Below are 19,219 nucleotides of genomic sequence, written 5' to 3'. Positions count from 1 at the left end.
GAAATCAGTCTATGATAGCAGCGGAAGGGTCATTTTGTTAGAAAGTGTGAATGACACTAATGATATCAACTTAAAAGTACTAATACTTTTATTACATTATGAATCAGTCATCCACTAAATTATCCTTTAAAGTTATCCATATTTCCAACTAATGTCAACTCTTAGGATAAAATATAGCACCCATGTTTAAAATGTAATGTATTTTTCTTGAGTTACCCCTTTTGAGTAGAAGACAGGTAATAGGGATATAGATATTTGATTATCCTTTTATTTAAAAAAATCAGCATCTACATTTCCATATTACAAAAGATGACATATTTCTCAGTTACAACTCTGACACAGTTTCAGAGAATTTCCAGGTTAAAAAAAAATAAAATCAACAAATTATTCTGAGGCTAAATGAAGATTTTAGACCTAAAGACAACATGTAGTAATATTTTACATTTAACTTTACATCATATTGTGGGGTCACTTAAACACACACAAAGGTTTACACGTAAGTGCATGAAATTCAGAGATAAGGCCAATTTCCACAAATAAAATTCCTATTATCCAGGGTCATTGGGGCGCAAGATTTCTACATACCCAGTTTTTAAGTAAGAAGGTTAACCATAAGATGGAAATCTTTTCTTTATATCGTATATGTTCTTGACTTTTTCTGCTCAGCTTAGGGGCTGGGTGGTCCACACTGGGGATATGAAAGTGGGTAGATCTGCTGACCCTGTCCTTAGTACCACAGCCTGTGATGCTTCCCAAGTGGCTTTGGTTTTGTAACCTCTTTCTTTGATATCCATTGAAGAATACATCATGCATCTTCTTGTTGTTTCTATCCATTATTGTCTTGGAAAATTGAAGAAACAATTTTTATTAAAATTATTTCTTAAAAGAAGTTTCTGAAAGTCACTGAGTGAGGGACTAGAGATGTTGTCTATGGCATTAAAATTTGGGGAACAGGTGTCTGTTATCAGCTTGACAGGTATGTCCTGGAGGATTCAATTTACTACAAGTCTAACCCTATACTAAGTGAGATGTGATTGATATACTTAATATAGATGAATGGCTTCTCTTTTTCTTTAATAATGGAAGAGGAAATATGCCAAAATCAGAGGCAGAACATCTACATTCTAATAACATATCTAGACATGGGTGCCATGAAGCAAGATCCTATTATGGAAGTGTCACCATATTGGGAGTGGAGAGATTTAAAGATCTCCATTGCCAGCTTTATCATCACCCACTAGCAGCGTGGCTTTGGGACTTACTTTCCCCTGAACTCAGCCTGTTCTATTAAGAGGGAGTACCCCTTGGTATCCACGAGGGATTGGTCCCAGGACCCCCGCAGACACTAATCTATGGATGCTCAAGTCCCTTACACAAAATAGTGTAGCATTTGCACATGGATCTGCACATCCAACTCTGTACTTTAAATCATCTCTAGAATACTTACAATACCTAATACAATGTAGTGAAGTGAGTGAAGTCGCTCAGTCGTGTCCGACTCTTTGTGACCCCATGGACTGTAGCCCACCGGGCTCCTCTGTCCATGGGATTCTCCAGGCAAGAATACTGGAGTGGCTTGCCATTTCCTTCTCCAGGGGATCTTCCCGAGCCAGGGATCGAACCCAGGTCTCCTGCATTGCAGGAAGACGCTTTAACCTCTGAGCCACCAGAATACAATGTAACTGCTATATAAATAGTTGTGAATACAACGTAAATGCTTTGTAAATAGTTTGGCTTTCTGGAACTTTCTGGAATTGTTTTTTCAAATAATTTCTATCAGTCCTTGGTTGAATCCATGGATTCAGAACCTGTAGACAGGGAGAGGTCACTGCATAACTAGAAAATCTCTAAGGTCCTTAGACCTTCCAAAGCCTTAGAGCTCCCAATCAATTCCCTGAGGCATGGGGAGGGACAGGAGATTACCAGGAGGAATCTCTTCCAATAATATACAATATAGAAAGGTAATTATGATGCTATGAAAAATGAAAGGAAAGCTATAAGTACACACTCCAAAGGGAAAGAGGAACAGAACCTGTGAGTGAACTTATAAATGATCCACTGTACATGATTAAATCTTTGAAAACTATCATAAGGATTATTCTCCTCAAAACTGATACCACTGATACAATTCTTGAAATTTAAGCTCCTTAAGTCATAGTACTTAATTACACAGCCTTTTTGAACAAATGTATATGTGTACATGCAAATATTTATTCCTGAGTCAATAAGAACATCTTAAAAATATTCTAGAACTTCATTTAAATTGTATCTTTTGGGTCTGTTGATTGGAATGGAATTGGCCTGTGAATCCTTCTGTGGAGAAGTTTTTGTATATTCATTTGCGTATGGTCATCAGTTAATTTATCTTGGGATCAAGACCAGGAGTCAAAGCTATGATGGTGATGAAGATATGGAAACTCTTGCTTTGGTAGACTTGATCCAAGCTAAGTGGGACAAGAAAAAAATTAAATTGAGGGATTAAGAATACTGAATCCATGATCTACAAACTGTAAATGAAAAGTTCCCTTTAAAGAAAGACCTTTTTATGATAAGAGCATAACCCAGTAATACAGTTAGGATTCATCTGTGTTTCTCCTCTTCAACTTGATCCAGATGCCGTTACTTGGACGAAGAATGAGCTCTCCTGCTAGACCAAGTTCTTCTCTTTTTTGGTTGGATTCTACCCAAAAGTGCCTCAGGATGCAGGAAAGAATGGTCTTTTCTTCCATTATGGCAAACTTTTGACCTTCAAATTAAAGTAAATACCAACATCATTAAATAGATATAACTTAAATGTGAGAAATCAGAAGTCCAATCAGAGGAAGTAAACAATTTTATGTTTTTGCAATGGGCCCTGGGAGAATCAGAATCACTTGGGATGCTTGTTAAAAATGAAGATTCTTGAGTGCCCTTTCCTTCTCCCACCAGTACATCTGAACGGCTGGGATGGAACAGGAATTTATATTTTAGCAAAAGCCTAAACAAATCCTGGGCTCATTCAAGCCTGAGAATCATTACTCTAGATTACTTTCTTATTGAGCCTTTAATTTAATTTACTACAGAGTCACCAAATAAGCTTCAGACTCACCCATTTAAATCTGGTCTTATTATATGAATGCCTGTATTTGCATAAATGATAAAATGCTAGAGATTCTGAAGCTGAACATGTTTATAATGCTTGGTGATGTGCGTTCACTTTGTTTAAGCACTTCAGCTGGCCTTAGGGTGTTTTGTGTTTTCGTTTTCCAAAATGAAGTTCTTAAAAGCAACAAACAGAAATTAAATATAACGAATCATTATACGTAAGTTTTCTACCATATGAAGTATATTCTTTTTTCATCTAAAAGCTACAATATTGTCAACTTCTACCAAGGAAAGAATTATGCTTTATGTTATGGGCTAAATTGTGCCCTGATCCCCCAAATTCATAGCTTTTTTTTTTAAAGATTAATAAATCTTAAAACTCAGTATCTCAGAATATGACTGTGTTTGGAGATAGGACATTTAAAGAAGTAATTAAATTAAAACGGTCAGATGGGTGAATCCTAATCCAATCTGACTGGTATCCTTATGGAAAGGAAAGATTAGAACACACGCACAGAGGCCATGTAGGGTTGCAGGGAGAAGAGCAGCATGGATCCAGTAAGCTAAGGAGAGGCTTATTATCAATTCTGTTGTCACCTTGATCTTGGACTTCTAGCCTCCAGAATTGGGAGAAAATAAATTCCTGTGGTTTAAGCACCCAGTGTAGGTTACTTTGTTACAGCTGCACCAGAAAACTAATAAACTTTGTGACAGTCACATTTTAAAACAATAATGTGTAGCAAAGGGGAAGGAAAAGGAAGTCAGTTTTGTTAAAAGACAGTTGCCTATGGGATGCTATATCTCAAGAAATTTTTGTAAGAAAACCACTACCGCTCTGCCAACCTGAAAGGTGAAACCAGTTCTGGTGGATACAGACCTATACAGTTTCGGGGGCCCGCAGAGAAGGGCACATATGCGTATGTATGACGTCCTTTCAAATTCTCGGGAAAGAACCGTTCTGGCTTGAATTCCTCAGGATCCGGGAAGTACTTTGGATCTCTATGCAGTGCGTAGGGCACGATGATTACTTGACAGCCTTGCACGATTTTGTGACCCGCTGTCAAGAAGTAGTCAATAGGCCATGAGGATGGAGCAAGACAGACCATAAAAATAACCCACTCTCCCTGCTATTCAAATTATACAATCTTTACCAACTTCACAGTCTTCGGTAAGATTACGGGCAAAGAAAGGAACAGACGGGAAAAGGCGAAGGCTCTCCTTAATAACACAGTCCAGATATTTAAGTTTCTTCAGGTCTTCTAGGGTAACAGGACGGTCAGACTTCCCTGGTTTTAACAGAATACACAGAATAACAATCAAAGAATTATTTGAGCCTGGGAGATGGGACATTGATGAAGAGTACACATCAAAACACTGAATGTTAAATATCTACAGCTAAAGTAGAATCTCTAATATCACCCATAATCAAAATAAAATGAGATCTATTCAGTGAAAGAAACCAGACACCAACAATCACATATTTGTAGGATTCTATTTATAGGAAGTATTCTGTTGTTGAGTTGCTAAGTCATGTATGACTCTTTTGCGACCCGATGCACTGTAGCCCACCAGGCTCCTCTGTCTGTGGGATTTCCCAGGCAAGAATACTGGAAGGGGTGGCTATTTCCTTCTTCGGGGATCTTCCTGACCCAGGGATCCAACCCACATCTCCTGCATTGGCAGGTGGATTCTTTACCACTGAGCCACCTGAGAAGCCCAGGAAGTACCCAGAACAGGTAGTAAGTCCCATTAGAAACAGACTGTAAATTAGAGAATTCCAGGGGCTGAGGGAAGAGAGGAGAGTGGCCAAGTAATGAGACAGGGTTTGCTTTTGTGGTGCTGGGAATCTGAGGACATCACTGCTGGGTCAGCCTGTAGATTGCTGGCTGTGTAATAGAAATGTACATCCTAGCAGCTTAATGTGTCTTTTCTCTCATTCATGGCCAGATGCGAGGCGGGATGAAACAGGTTGCCTTGAGCCCATGACTCAGTGCTGTTGCATGTACACCTGCTTCATCTATTAAGCAGTGAGATGCCTGAGGATTGTAACATTTATCTGTGCATCACATGCCAAACACTTAGCAAATGCCTATATTCTTAACCAGGCCTTGCTAAGAAAACTGGCATTGGAAGGGACCCCACATGGGAGCCTTCCTGCTCAGTGTGGTACCTTTAGAACAGATCCTACTGCATACCCTTCCTGAGCGAGAACAACTCTTGCTTCGGTGGCCATGGTGCCCACGGGGTAACCAGCGAAGGGGCTGAACATACCAAACACTTCTTCCAGCTCACTGTCCACTTTCTGCTGGACTTCTGGATACCAACCCAATAGATACAAGGACCAGTTTATTGCAGCTGCAGTTGTATCGTGGCCCTACAAATGCAAGGAAAAAATAGCTTAGCAGAGTCGTATGGTGAAGATTAGAAGAGAGAACTCCATTTTGAACTGTCTGGATCTGACAGCTGCACCGTGACTCCAGACATAATAAATTGAGGGTGCAGCATTTCCCCTCGATAAGAAACAAAACCATCCCTTCAAAGGGGGGATTCATGCTTAGAGAGGCGTTTCAACGCCACACGAGGTTGCATATGTGGTGAGAAGGGGACAAGGTGCTCTAGACTGTTTTTAAGGGGGAAATATCTGACTTTCATGAGCCAATCTGCCAGACCTGTACTGCTCCACCTCCTAGCCTTTGTAAGGTGCTTTACCTGTGGACCTTGGAGGCCAGGAGTCTATATGTGGTTCTGAGTAACATCCTCCACGTCCAGAAGTTGATACGTCCCCTCCTGTAATACTGGCTGAGCTTTAGGCAAAATACTAAGTACTTTGCAGAAACTAACTTATTCTTCAGAAAAACTCTGTGAAACACTTGATACCACTATTTACATTTTAGAAATTAAAAACAGATCCTAAAATTGTTTACCTGAGTTCTTCAGAAAAAAAAATTATTTGGAAAATCAATAGTAATAGTATAGCTCTATGAATAAGACTTTCAGGGGGCACTAAAGACAAAATTATTCCTCTGTGGAAGTTCTTACTATTCCATTTTTGCTATGCAACACAAGTGATAATTGTCATTTTTCTTTCTCTGGGCAGAAATCTCCAAAGCACCTTCTTCCTAAAACAGCTTCTCAGTTGAATTTGTTGTTGCTGTTGTTTAGTCGCTCAGTTGTGTCTGACTCTTTGTGACCCCATGGACTGTAGCCCATCAAGTTCCTCTGTCGATGGATTTCCCAGGCAAGAACACTGAGTGTGTTGCCACTTCCTTCCTAGAGCGTCTTTCCAACCCAGGGATCGAACCTGTGTCTCCTGCATTGGCAGGAAGATTCTCTACCATGGAGCCACCAGGGAAGCCTCTAAGTTGAATTGTTTGAGGCTTATTCTGCAATTTTATAAAACGTGTATTTTTGGAGTCTCTGATATTGGTGTCCTGGCCTCTTCTGCAGCCTGCAGTGCCTTCACAGACGCCACCCTGAACTCCAGACAAGATCTGGCCCCTTTCACTCAGCTGTTTACCAAAGCCACAGAAGGAAGTGCTCTTGCTAAATAATTCTTAATAACTGCTCTTGAATTTGTAAGTGGAAGCCTGATCCAAACAAGAGATGCCTGCTGAGCATAAGGAAGCTGTGACAAGGATCTGGGGTGACAGGCAGCATCTCATAAGGCTAATCAGGAGAGAGCCAGAAGGAGAACTCAGGTCTAGGAACACTCAGCCTGCTTTCCTACACTGCGCCCTCAGGAGCACGTGTGTTCCGGCGCCCTCCCCAGACGCCTGCAGGCAGGGCGGCTCGTTCCACCCAGGGGCGGCCTGCACTGAGCCATGCTAAACCACCCATGCGCTTCCTCCAGTTCCAGGATATTACCACGTGGTGCTTTTTAAAACATTTCTTCATCTTTATTTGGCTATCCATCCACTGAATGGTTCATTCTTTGTAATATTTAATAACACTAGAATTACCTTTTGTAAAAACCGCAACTTTCTTTTAATGATGTGAAGCCCAGAAATCCCTTTAGAATCCACAAACTAGTTAAATTCGCTATCAGAGGGCTCTTGCTAATCTTCTTTAGTTTGGGCAGCTCATAGCAGGAGTTCATTTGCTAGAACTTCAAAAAGGAGGTAGTGAAAAGACAGACTTGGGGGTTTCAGAGTTTTTGTTTTTTTTAAGCATGAAGCAATACAGGGAACTGAGAAATTTCTGGCTGCTTTTCTACTTGGAAAAGTCTGATGGGTTTTAGGTTATCCTGAGAAAACTGCTTTACTCACCACAAGTCAAAGGCTTTTTTCTGAAGAAGAAAGTTGATCTGATAACTTAATCAGGTTCTTTTGTAATTTCTAGTTGTAATTTAGTGACTCATCCTCAGTTATATGAGGCTATTTTAAAACGAATAAACTTTTAAAAATAATGCTAAAGATTCAAAATTTTTTTTTGGAATTTTTAAAATGATACCCAAAAATGATGTGACAAGATAAAATACCTCAAACATAAAGGTGTCGACTTCTTCTCTTATATCTTCATGACTCAGCTTGTTCCCTTGGTCATCAGTCACATTTAAAAGCAAGTCAAGAAAAGCCCTGCATTTAGTTTTGCGTGGAGGAAAGTCCTTCTCCTTGTCGTTACTCGTACCTTCTTCATGTCTCTTCATTTCATTGGCCCGTTCAGTGATGACCTGTATGATTTAAATAATATGCTCTTGTGTGGAGTTTGATATAGCCCCATAATACATTTTCCCATGAAAATATACTAGTTTCTTTCATGGATTTTTTTTTTTTCCTAAACCTTTCCTATTCTGACTCAAGAATAACTTAGACTGTTGTGGAAAATATAGATAAAGCTTCCTGTTAACATTTTAGGACATTATTTGATAAGACTTTTAAAAACAAATTTAACATCAGACAAATTCAGCATATTCAAGTGCCATCCTTCTAACACGGAATAGACCTGGTAATCCCCTAAATGGTGCCCTAGAGATTTGAATGAGCTAATGAGAAAAAGCTTGGGTGGTGAAGAGAATGCAGTCATTATATAAGAGGCTAATTATGGATCGCTCTCATTACTGGTTGGATTGGAGAAAAGAAACAGCTAGTTCATAGGTGACATCACCTGATGTGCTTGCTGTTCCTGTTGCCTGGAAGTCTCTCTCTTCAGACACCGGTGCGGCTGGCTCCCTCCTTCTTTAAGGTCTGTCCCCTCTGCACACCATCAGAAAGACCTTCCCAGATCACTGCTACCCTGGTCTCCAGCACTATCTTCCCAACTCTATTTTTCTCCATCTCACTCACCTCCCTGACATTATACTTGCTGTATAATATAATGCATACTCAAATATAGCATCCCCATGGCAGCAAATCTTTGTTCACTGATGTTAATTGCAACCCTTCTCTGATAGCTCATTTGGTAAAGAATCCACCTGAAATGTGGGAGACCTGGGTTTGATCCCTGGGTTGGGAAGATCCCCTGGAGAAGGGAAAGGCTACCCATTCCAGTATTCTGGCCTGGAGAATGCCATGGACTGTGTAGTCCATGGGGTTGCAAAGAGTTGGACATAACTGAGTGACTTTCACTTTAACTTTCAGAGCACTGCCTGGCATTTAAGGACATTCATTAGATCTTTTCTGAGTGAATAAAAGAACTAAAGCCCATAAATTTAATTTGGTCATGTATTTCAACTTTCTCCTCCTATCAAGCAATTGACCAAACCTGCTGCTAAGTGGTCTGAATGAATGGATCCTAAGTTCTTTGGTGACAAAACACCATATAGCTCTTCATCCTTGGGGAAACCCCTAGTGCCTGGCACTCAGTATGCAATTTTCAATGTTTATTAAGTAAATAGTATCGTTCATCCAATTTGCAGTTCATTAATTATTGGCATTGATAGTAATGCATGTAATTTGAGGAAATAATTAACTATAGTTAAAAGATACAAACTGTTGGTCATTCTCCCACCACCCAGTAATGGAGATTACTCTGTCTTCCACTGTAGGCACCTTGATGTAAAACTTCATTCATCCAATGTCTCCTGCCAGTAACCACACACATAATGCTAATACACAGTTAAGATGCAATCGTGCTGTCTACTTTTTTCCATTAGTATTCACCTTTTATGAGACACAGGTTCCAGACTATGGTAATACAACATAAAAATCTTGGACTTGTAAAGATCTGGAAGTGGAGAGTGGCGATGGTTCACAACATCGTGAATGCCCTTAATGGTACGTTTTATGTTGAGTATTTTTTTTTTTCTAATTTTATTTTATTTTTAAACTTTACATAATTGTATTAGTTTTGCCAAATATCAAAATGAATCCGCCACAGGTATACATGTGTTCCCCATCCCGAACCCTCCTCCCTCCTCCCTCCCCATACCATCCCTCTGGGCCGTCTCAGTGCACCAGCCCCAAGCATCCAGCATCGTGCATCGAACCTGGACTGGCAACTCGTTTCCTACATGAGTATGTTTTATCACAAGTAAAAAAAAAAAAATCGAGGGCTTACATTGTTGGTAAAATCATGTACAATCTTTAGGCTCTTTCTGTGTTCTCGTCCATTTTTAAACATATAGAATATAAGGTCAAGCCAGAGCCAGGGCGTCTTCATTCTTTGATGTATCGAATCACTCATCCTATAAACAGGATAAAAACACATCAGCTGACGTACTAGGAATGTGTATTTCTTGAGCCCTGATGTGATGCCCCATCTCAGCATGGGTGATTTGGGGAATGGCGAGTATTCATCTTAGAGGCTATTGAGAACTCCAAGCTTTACCATCAACATGAAGGCATGGACTATCCAGGGAAGCTTAAACATTGAATGCGTTCTTGAGAGGAACGAAGAATCCATTATAAAACATTCTGACCAGATAGCCATCTGATCTCTGCTTCTTCTTCTCCAGGGAGAGTTCTTGCTCTCCCCAGGCCAAGCATGGCTCTTGCACCACAAGATCATATGAAATCTGCCTCTTTTTAATGACCACTCATTCACTTGCTCACTCCTCTGCAGTGCTAACAAAACAAATGACTTCCCTCTTCCACGGAAAAGTGCTCATCAATCCCCATCTGTCACAGAGCTGTCACGAGCCCCACCCTCAGCATTTCCAGTGAAAAGCAGAAAGACCTACACAGCCTCCTCCTTTGTGACCAGCTTAGATGCCAATTCCACGAAAGGACCTTTCACGGCCACTCAATCTGTAAAATTTATCCCTGTGTCCCCTCTCGCATCAACTTGATCTTTTCTTTCCAAGTCATTATCATAATTTATAAGTTTATAGTCACCTGCTTCAATGCCTGTCTCCCCTGTTACTGTTTCATGAGCCTGTATAAAACTAGTCAGTACCTTGTGCAGTGAATGGCAGGTTAGATGCTCAATAATTAATAAGATTAAGTGAAAGGAGCCATGGATTAAACATAGGATATGTTGAATCAGATTCTGGTGCTGCCTCTTAATAATCATGAGAAATTTTAAAAGTAAAGTTGATTATTTCTATTAAGAAATAATACTCAAGGGTAGAAAATATAGGAAAGGAGAATGAACCACAACAAAAATAAAGCACAATAAGAAAAAGAAGCACACGTACAACAATAAACACAGCTAACATTTTGATGTAGTATCTTCTCATTTTTCCATGAAAATGTCTTTCTCTTCAACTTAGCATCATAATATAATCTCTCAGTATATAAAATAGTCATTTAAAATTACTGTGTAATCTGAATGTGCTATAATTTACACAACTCTTCCTCTACTATTGAAATACATGCTTTAATGATTAGGTTGATTTTTAGTATAATGTTTCATTTTGAAATGAAGAAAAGATACAATATAGACAGAAGTGATTAGCAATAATTTTTAAAGCCCTAATCAATAACAGTTTTAGAAAGGATTTCATTTACCTATAAACGGCTCGAACATACTCGGAATCATCATTTCTTTGAGCACCAATGTTCTTTCCCATAGCTGTTTCTGTAAAATAGAGTGAGAAGTAACCATTCAATTCACGCACACATCTTGGGTACATTTTCCAGTGTCAGACATTTTAAAAAAAGACATTATGTCCTGTTCTGATATATTGTAGAATTCTTCTTTTCCCTTTTCTCTCGAATCTTCTGCTTCTCTTCCTCCCAGCTCCTATCCTTCCTTCCCTCTGACCTTCTGGTCGTGTTGGCTCCGTAACTGCTGGGTTTGAAGTCCTGTGAATGGCTACTGCTTCTCAGGAGGCTAATTTAGGACTAGGACTATCCAGATGAACCCCAAATCCCTTCTAAATGGCCCCCCTCCACATACACCATGAACTGTTATTTTCTATTTGGGCCATTTTCTTTACAGCCTAACTTTAAAAATAAATCAGTGAGACTTACCACAGATTATATCTAAGGTACAAAGAGTGACGTAAAAAAAGCAGTTAAAAGCTTCTTGGTTAACATGCTTTTCAAGCTTAGTAACCAATATATTTGCTTGTTCATTCATGACATCTAAGAAATCCTCCAGAATTGTAAAATGGAAAGTGGGTGTTAACATTTTTCTCCTAGATCGCCATTTGTTTCCAGTACTAGAAATACAATACATGGTTACAAAGAAAAAAGAAGCAACATCTGAAACAGATAAAATATAAATATAGTCAAGTCACCAAGTTCTCCTGAAATAGCTTATTCTGTAGATTCTCGATTGCTTTGATCAGAATGACAAAGACTCATGTATAGCTACAGAATGTGAATATCTTGGATATTGTTCTATATTACTAATATTTACAAGGGCATTTATTAAAAATGGAAACAATTAAAATTTTTCCTATATTTCTAAGTTCTGAGGTTCTAAAGATTAGAACTTTTCTCCCTTTTGTCAATACCATGGTCCTCAGGTGATCCACTGTTCCATGATTTACTTTAATCTCTATTATCTTTGAATTATCTAAAGTCCCCACAAGGGTCCTGTCTTTCTGGAGTCCTGTTTCTGAATCAAGAATTGAGGTCCCTATGTTTGATATACTTCTCTGGGGGGGGGATGTGACTGCTTTTTCATTATATTTTCAAGATTTCCCTCCTCCAAACTATCCTTTGCTTTACTCCATTCATTGTTCTTGGAACACTAGTGATTATCAGTATTGAATACAGTGCCTGGATATTACCATATACCCAGGACTCCTGTCAATCAAAGGCCGATTGTTAACTAGACTCTTCCTTCTGCCTGCTCCCATAATTCTCGAGAGCTCAGTCTTGTTATTGGAAGAATACTTTGGGTCAGTTCCTGAAATAACAAGTTACCCAGAGAAGAAACTGTTTCTATAAGACAGCTTTACAAATTTCCACTGACATACCTTGTAAGAAGTCCTAGTCCAAGCCACGGTTCTAAGAACTTGTACATATAGGATTTTTCAATGTGCTTTGAACTGCTTAAAATTACCTCAAAAAGAGAGAAAAAAAAAAAAAGAGATATAGACATCAAAACGATATCAATTACAAGAACATCTGGCTAGAACACAACTACTTTTTAAAACAAGATTTCATAATTGTTATTTCTCTGTGATTCATTTTTATTCCTGTGCCTCAAAGAAATTCAATTAAGAGTTTTGAACATATAACTGTCATTCAGTCTTGAGGACTAAGTGGAATTGAAAGAAAACACCCAAGATGATTCCTGGTTTCTGCCACCAACTAGGAACTGAATAGAGAATTGACTGAGGGAGATGGGGGGAGGCAGGTGAATGTGGAGAATGACCACATCTAATGAGATTCCCACACCATCAAACAGACAGTGGAATACGGACCATATTTGCCACGTACTCACTTCCACAGTTTCTGCGTTATAAAGGGCCACGAGAGGCACAGGCCCGAGCCAGAGTTTCAGCAGTGGCAGGTGTCGGCATTCTTCAGTGAAATCAATTATCTGCTGAAAAAAATCTAGGAGAAATATTTAACCTTAAAATCAATCAAGACAAGAATTCTGTCAAATAAGGATCTACTGTACAGCGCAGGAAACTCTACTTAAAACTCTGTAATGACCTGTATGAGAAAAGAATCTAAAAAATATATATATACACACACACACACATATATATGTATAACTGATTCACTTTGTTGTATACCTGAAACTAATGTAACATTGTGAATCAACTCTACTCCAATACTTTTTTAAAAAAAAGACAAGAATTTTGTAATAAGTTCCTTATGTTATTTTAGATTCCACAGAGAAGTGAGATCACACCACACTTATCTTCTTTGTCGGACATTTCATTTAGCATTCACGGCCTCAAGTTTCATCCATGTTTTTACAAATGGCAATATTTCCTTCTTTTTATGACTGAGTAATATTGCTGTGTGTGTGTGTGTGTGTGTGTGTGTCACATTTTCTTTATCCATTCATCCAGAGATGGACGCTTGGGTTGCTTCATGCTGATGCACCGCCTGCCTCAGTCTGATCTGACAGAGGAGACAGGGAAGTCTGAATCTGTGGTTTGAAGGTATCAGGTCCAATAGCAAGTAGCTGCTGAGGAAGACAAGTGCGGACACAGAAGCAAAAGCAAGAGGCTACTAGAGTTCAAGAGGCTCATGGGAAGACAGCCACAAAATGTAAGGCACAGCCTCCATGTGAGACGAGATGCCGAGGACAGGAACTAATTCACAGAATATTCTGAAATCCCCAGTTTTGTTGAGCTCAACACTGGGCACAAAGCAGGGCCTGGATAAATGGATGATTGACAATCTTAAAGAACTCATTCGAACCAAGTTTGGACAGTGCAATAGAAACCACATGCATTAAATTTAATCCTTAAAATTACTCTGTAATACTACAAAGTGAAAATGAAGTTGCTCAGTCGTGTCCGACTCTTTGGGACCCCATGGACTACAGCCCACCAGGTTCCTCCATCCATGGGATTTTCCAGGCAAGAATATTGGAGTGGGTTGCCATTTCCTTCTCCAGGAGATCTTCCCAACCCAGGGATTGAACCCGGGTCTCCCAAATTGTAGGCAGATGCTTTACCATCTGAGCCACCACCAAGGAAGCCCGTGATACTACGAGTTTATAATATTAAACAAAAAAGTTATGTAAAAATATAGACCTTCCCATCCCCACTAAAGAAACAGTATGCTTAAGGAGTCTCATGTTCTTTTTGAGAATTTTTCTAATTGAAATCTCCACTGAATAAGACCTATTTTAAAACAAACTGCGAGTTGTCTTTGGAATTACTTTCTGAGTGAAGAGAATGACAGTGTACTGCCTTTTATAAAGGACCATTTTAATCTGCCATATAAATACTGGATTTTGGCATCAGGCAAACCTTGGCTCAATTTCCAGCTTTGGAACCAAGTTGTTTGATTTTGGGAAGTTGTTTAAAACTCTAAGTTAGAGTGGTTTCTTTTTTTCTTAAGCATGTACTTATATTTTAACATAACTTTTTTGTTTAATATTATAAAGCCTTAGGATAGAAAGGGAAGTCAGCTCAGCTTTTAAGTATTAGGGACTTTTCTCGTAGCTTAGATGGTAAAGAATCTGTTTGCAATGCAGGAGACTTGGGTTCAATCCTGGGTGGGAAAGATACCCTGGAGAAGGGAAGGGCTACCCACTCCAGTATTCTTGCCTAGAGAATCCCAACGACAGAGGAGCCTGGTGGGCTACAGTCCATGGGGTCACAAAGAGTCGGACACGACTGAGCAACTAACACCTTCAAGATGACTTTACAAATGTGGTTTTGATATAAATAAATGTGTTGTTGGATCACTTGTGACGTTAGTCACTTTGATGTTTGGGTGGTGAAAAGTCTACTTGGATTTCTTCTGCCCTAAAATATGTTCAGTATTTTGGTAAACACTCTCCCACAAGGCCTCGTGGTATTCTTGTGAGTTTAAGATGACAGTACTGTTTTGCTTGGGAAAACAAAGGAAAATAATCCTTCAAGCATTGCAGTTAATCTTCAGCCTGTAAAACCACTAGCATTTACAATTAATTGGAGGGGGAATTGGGTTCTGGTCCCTGACTTATTTTAAAGCATGTCATATTGAGCAAATCTTTTCAGCTCTGGGTAATTCAATTTATACCCCTATGAAATAAAGTACGTGTGTTCTCAGTTGTGTTTGACTCTTTGCGACCCCATGGACTGTAGCCCACTAGGCTCATCTGTCCATGGGATTTTCTTTCAGGCAAGCATACTAGAGTGGGTTGCCATTTCCTCCTCCAGGGGATCTTCCCAACCCAGGGATCAAACCCCAGTCCCTTTGAACCCGTTTCTTGGGTCTCCTGCATTGGCAGGCAGATTCTTTACTACTGGCGCCATCTGGGAAGCCCTGAAAATAAAGTGCTCATATCTGTTAATAATTCATCCTCCCTAATGGAGGACTCCAAATCTCAGATACTTCTGAGACTTTTGTAGCTTTTTAAAGCGATCTTTTCCATCAACAAAACAATATAAATCTCTCTCTTCAAAAAGACGATCTCAATAAAAATAAATTCACTCTTAAATAAGAATTTTGAAACTTCCTGCATGAATTTTCAAGAAGGCCTGGCCTTAAGTTTTGTTATTACATAACCTCCTTAAAAGGGCTAAAATATTAAAGTCAAGAAGGAATCAAAGCTGTGGTCAAGTCTTGTGATGTCTGGATAGGGAAGAACCTCAAGTGCCTTTTGAGAGAGAGAGAGAGACAGAGACTTTTGTGTTCTAAGGGATTTATCTTGTTCCAGGTGGTGCCAGTGGTAAAGAATCCACCTGCTAATGCAGGAGATGTAAGGGACCTTGGTTCCATTCCTGGGTTGGGAAGATCCCCTGGAGAAGGGCATGGCCACCCACTCCAGTATTCTTGCTTGGAGAATCCCATGGACAGAAGGCTACCGCCCATGGGGCCACAAAGAGTGGAACACCTCTGAAGCTACTTAGTACGCAGGCACAGGGAAGTTTCTGCCCTTAAAGGCTTTAAAAGCCCAGACAGAAGCAAAGGCAGCAGTGTTTTGAGGTGCAGGAGCAGCTACGAGGTGGAAAAAGCAGCAGCAGAAAAGCAGGACAAGAGCTTAGAAATAAGCTTGCGATCTGTGCTGCACAGGCAGAAAAAGTTCATTTGGACCAGATGCAACCGCAATGTTGCCAGGTGTCATAGGGAACCTGGATAGAATTGGGAACCCGTCTTCTAATGAGTGGGTGACAAATTCTCTCTCTCCCGGCGTCGGCAGGCCGGGCACTTCGGTGTCCAGACTACATGCACGAGGGCCTCCAGGCGGCGCGTGCTGGAAGCCCGGGCCCTCGGATGGGGTCGCGGCCGGCGCCCTTACCTCTTGCGTCGGGCTTCATCATCAGCGCGTGTCCCACCAAGGGGTAGGGGTCCCCAATGGTCGGGACGGGACGCATCTGACGCCATTTCCGCGCATAGCTCGCCACCATCTTCAGGAGGTTCAGGGTGAGGGTGGCGCCTGCCAGGGAGACGGCGCACAGCCCGCTCCAGAGCAGCAGCTTCGGCCCGACGCTCAGCAACCACGGCGCCAGCATCGCGCCCGCGGGCCGCTGTGCACCGGGGCCGACACCGTGGGACCGCAGGCGGGATGCTGCGGGCGGCCGGCGCTGTCCAGCCCCCCGAGGTCAAGTGCGCGGGCGCTGGGAGGAGTTCGTGGCCTGCGGGCGGTCGGAGCCGAGCCGCAGGAAGGGGCGCGCCGGGCCAGGTCACTTCCCCCCTCTGGCCGGTGGAGGGGGTGAGCACCCGCCTGGCTCCCACTCTGGTCTCCGAGCCCACGACGCCCGGCCGGGCTTGTTACGACGGGTCAAAGCCTTCGTAACGCGCGCCGGCCTCTGTTGTGCTTCTAGCGGAAAACGAAAGTTCGGAAAGCGGCTTGAGCGCTCAATAGGCTGCGCGGGTGTAAACGGAGGCACGTTAGTGGGTGGAGACTGGAGGATAATGAAGGTGGAGTGGAAGCAAGCGGTTTAGTGATGGAGAGGCGTCCAGGGGCTGGGGGCTGCGTGGGTTATACCCAGCAGCTGCTGGGTCCCGGACAACTTCAGGGTACAGGGAGCTGGATGTTTTAAAATGGAAAAAAAAAAAAAAAGCATCTGGTTTGAAGCTCAACCTCTGGAGCTCATTTTTCGCTCCCGGCTGGGTATCTAACCTCGCTCCTTTGCACTCCGCTAGGACCGGCTGCCAGCCCGGATGGAGATGGGTTGCTTCTTGGCTTCCACGTTAGGGTCACCCGGGCAGCTACCTACTTTGACGCTGAGTAGCCTTAGGGGCACGACCTTCGGGGCACCAGTTATCAGGCTGCATTGGGCTGCTGATTGCGACACAGGTGGGTTGAGTAATCCAAGCTGTGATCCAAGTATTTTTCAGAGTATTTTTCAGAATATTTTTCGGGACCAAGAAAAGTTAGCACCCCAAGAGAACAAGACAAGGGCGGGGGTGGGGTGAGGATGGAGGTGGGGGTCTCTGAAAGCGGTGAAGGTAAGAGATGCTGGGAGAGGAGGGTTTGATAAGGAGACAGCAGTTGGGGAGCACGCTGAAAAGGGAAAGACGACACACCGCGGAGCCCGCACAGGGAAAAAGTAAGGACAGTGAGAAGGACCCTCCGGTTCTGCCCAGGGCCTGAGTTCTCTGACTCTCAATTCCTCCCTTTTCTCCAGGTGCCCAGTCCTGATTTTCCTTTCCTTTTCTACTCTTGATACTTCCTCGAAAAGGGGCTGAGAGGGGAGTGTTCCTCTCCTAGCAGAAGGTCCCTAAATTGTAGAAAAAGTGCCAAGGAAGATGAAGTATTGAGAATACCCTGCATTTTTTTCTTTTTTAAATTATGAAAGTATGATAACACATTTACAGGAGACGTGAGAAATAAAGAACAGTTACATTCAGTTCTACTATATATTAAAATTACTCTTAAAGTAGATAAATTAAGATTTTTACTTGGAGTTTCAATATCAAAAATTAGACGAATTAAGATTTTTAGTTGGAAAAAAAAAGATTTTTAGTTGGAATTTCAATATCAAACTCTAAAAATTAATAGAATAGGCTGAAAAGTAGAAGGATATAGTAGACCTGAAAAGCACTATGAACCAGTTCAACATAATTAAGATTTATACAATTTTCACACAACAGCAGGATGCAAAGAGAATATCCTGCATTTTTACTTTGCATAATTGGATTAGTTTTTCCAGCAGCTATTGTATAGTTTGCTCACAGCCACCTGCAGAGGAAACCTAAGACTTTTCTCTAACTGGATTTCAAGTCATCAACATATACTGACATAGAACAATGTTTGTGAAATATTAAGTGAAAAAAATAAGCAAGTCGCAGAACCAAGTATTTAACCTAAATGCCCTCTTTGGGAGACCTTTTTTCTTTAATTTAAAATTTATTTATTTTAATTAGAGGCTAATTACTTTACAATATTGTATTGGTTTTGCCATACATCAACATGAATCTGCCACGGGTGTACACGTGTTCCCAATCCTGAACCCCCCCTCCCACCTCCCTCCCCATACCATCCCTCTGGGTCATCCCAGTACACCAGCCCTTTGTTTTTCTTTCTCTCTACCGCTAGACTGATATCGGGAAAGAAATACACTGAGCAACTTGATCATTTGGGAATGGAGAAGAAACTTGAACTTTTATGTGATTCATGTCTATATTGTTTACTTTAAGACTTTAAAAAAGTGTATCTGTGCAACATCTGTTAGTATATCTTCCTGGACTTCGATTTCCTCCTCTCTAAAGGATCAAGGATAGAACTTGCTGGTGGCCCTGTGACTAAGACTCTGCACTTCTACTTGGTCGGGAACTAAGATGCCACATGACTAACATCTCTCCAAAAAATGGATCAAGGCTGAACTACAAGGTCAGTTATACATATAAAAGTACAGGGTTTGTATATATCTGACTCTCTGCTAATCTCTGTGGACAAAACAAGAACTGTAACATACAAGCGCTGCCCTCGGAAGTGGAGAAACAGGGTGATTCCAGGAGCAGCAAATGTGAGCCAAGAAATGCCCCCACTCAGGGGAGGATATGAGGGATTCAAAAGGCAGTGGAGGGGCTCCTGTTTGCACACAGATCAACTCATAGTGACAAGAGCAAGGTAATTTGACTGGCGGCATGGAGCAAGCTGAAATAGAGCTTGACTGCCAGGCTTAAACTTTTATTTCTATTTTGAAGACAATGGTGAGTGAGGAAGAGGCACTGAAGTT

The 19,219-nt window shown here is 41.2% G+C and overlaps 1 protein-coding gene and 1 long non-coding RNA gene across 4 annotated transcripts in view; one reads left to right on the top strand and one right to left on the bottom strand.

Moving 5' to 3' along the window:
• Window positions 1-248: 248 nt before the first annotated feature.
• LOC104985559 (cytochrome P450 4V2) lies at window positions 249-16,864 on the bottom strand. Of its 2 annotated transcripts, XM_010835808.1 has the most exons (12): window positions 16,333-16,864; window positions 12,862-12,974; window positions 12,392-12,477; window positions 11,436-11,626; window positions 10,971-11,040; window positions 9,580-9,706; window positions 7,562-7,753; window positions 5,356-5,458; window positions 4,236-4,370; window positions 3,962-4,141; window positions 2,540-2,746; window positions 249-2,444 (listed from the first exon to the last, which is right to left on the bottom strand). In XM_010835808.1, exons 1-11 carry the CDS (start codon window positions 16,544-16,546, stop codon window positions 2,574-2,576), a joined length of 1,584 nt encoding a protein of 527 aa, XP_010834110.1. In that variant the 5' UTR covers window positions 16,547-16,864; the 3' UTR covers window positions 249-2,444; window positions 2,540-2,573. The 2 variants fall into 2 exon arrangements, with proteins under 2 accessions (XP_010834110.1, XP_010834109.1); XM_010835807.1 differs by having other exon boundaries at window positions 249-2,746.
• Window positions 16,865-17,252: 388 nt separating this feature from the next.
• The window catches only part of LOC104985560, a 6,583-nt gene continuing 4,616 nt past the window's right edge, over window positions 17,253-19,219 (top strand). Inside the window, exons 1-2 of one of the 2 annotated variants that reach the window (XR_824919.1) lie at window positions 17,253-17,334; window positions 18,750-18,870. This is a non-coding gene — a long non-coding RNA (uncharacterized LOC104985560). Of the gene's footprint in view, window positions 17,335-17,375; window positions 17,588-18,749; window positions 18,871-19,219 lie in introns of those variants that run through there. The other variant, XR_824920.1, reaches the window with a different exon arrangement.

The sequence above is a fragment of the Bison bison genome, unplaced genomic scaffold (genome assembly GCF_000754665.1).
Source record: "Bison bison bison isolate TAMUID 2011002044 unplaced genomic scaffold, Bison_UMD1.0 scf7180017864050, whole genome shotgun sequence".
In the NCBI taxonomy this organism is placed as follows: domain Eukaryota; kingdom Metazoa; phylum Chordata; class Mammalia; order Artiodactyla; family Bovidae; genus Bison; species Bison bison.
This window is presented reverse-complemented; position numbering and strand designations above follow the sequence as displayed.

Coding starts and splice junctions, on each gene's coding strand:
- LOC104985559 (XM_010835807.1), bottom strand. CDS start 16,546: ATGCTGGCGCCGTGGTTGCTGAGCGTCGGGCCGAAGCTGCTGCTCTGG. Junction 12,975..16,332: donor GATGAAGCCCGACGCAAGAG/GTAAGGGCGCCG, acceptor TATTTCTCCTAG/ATTTTTTTCAGCAGATAATT. Junction 5,459..7,561: donor TCGACACCTTTATGTTTGAG/GTATTTTATCTT, acceptor TTGCATTTGTAG/GGCCACGATACAACTGCAGC.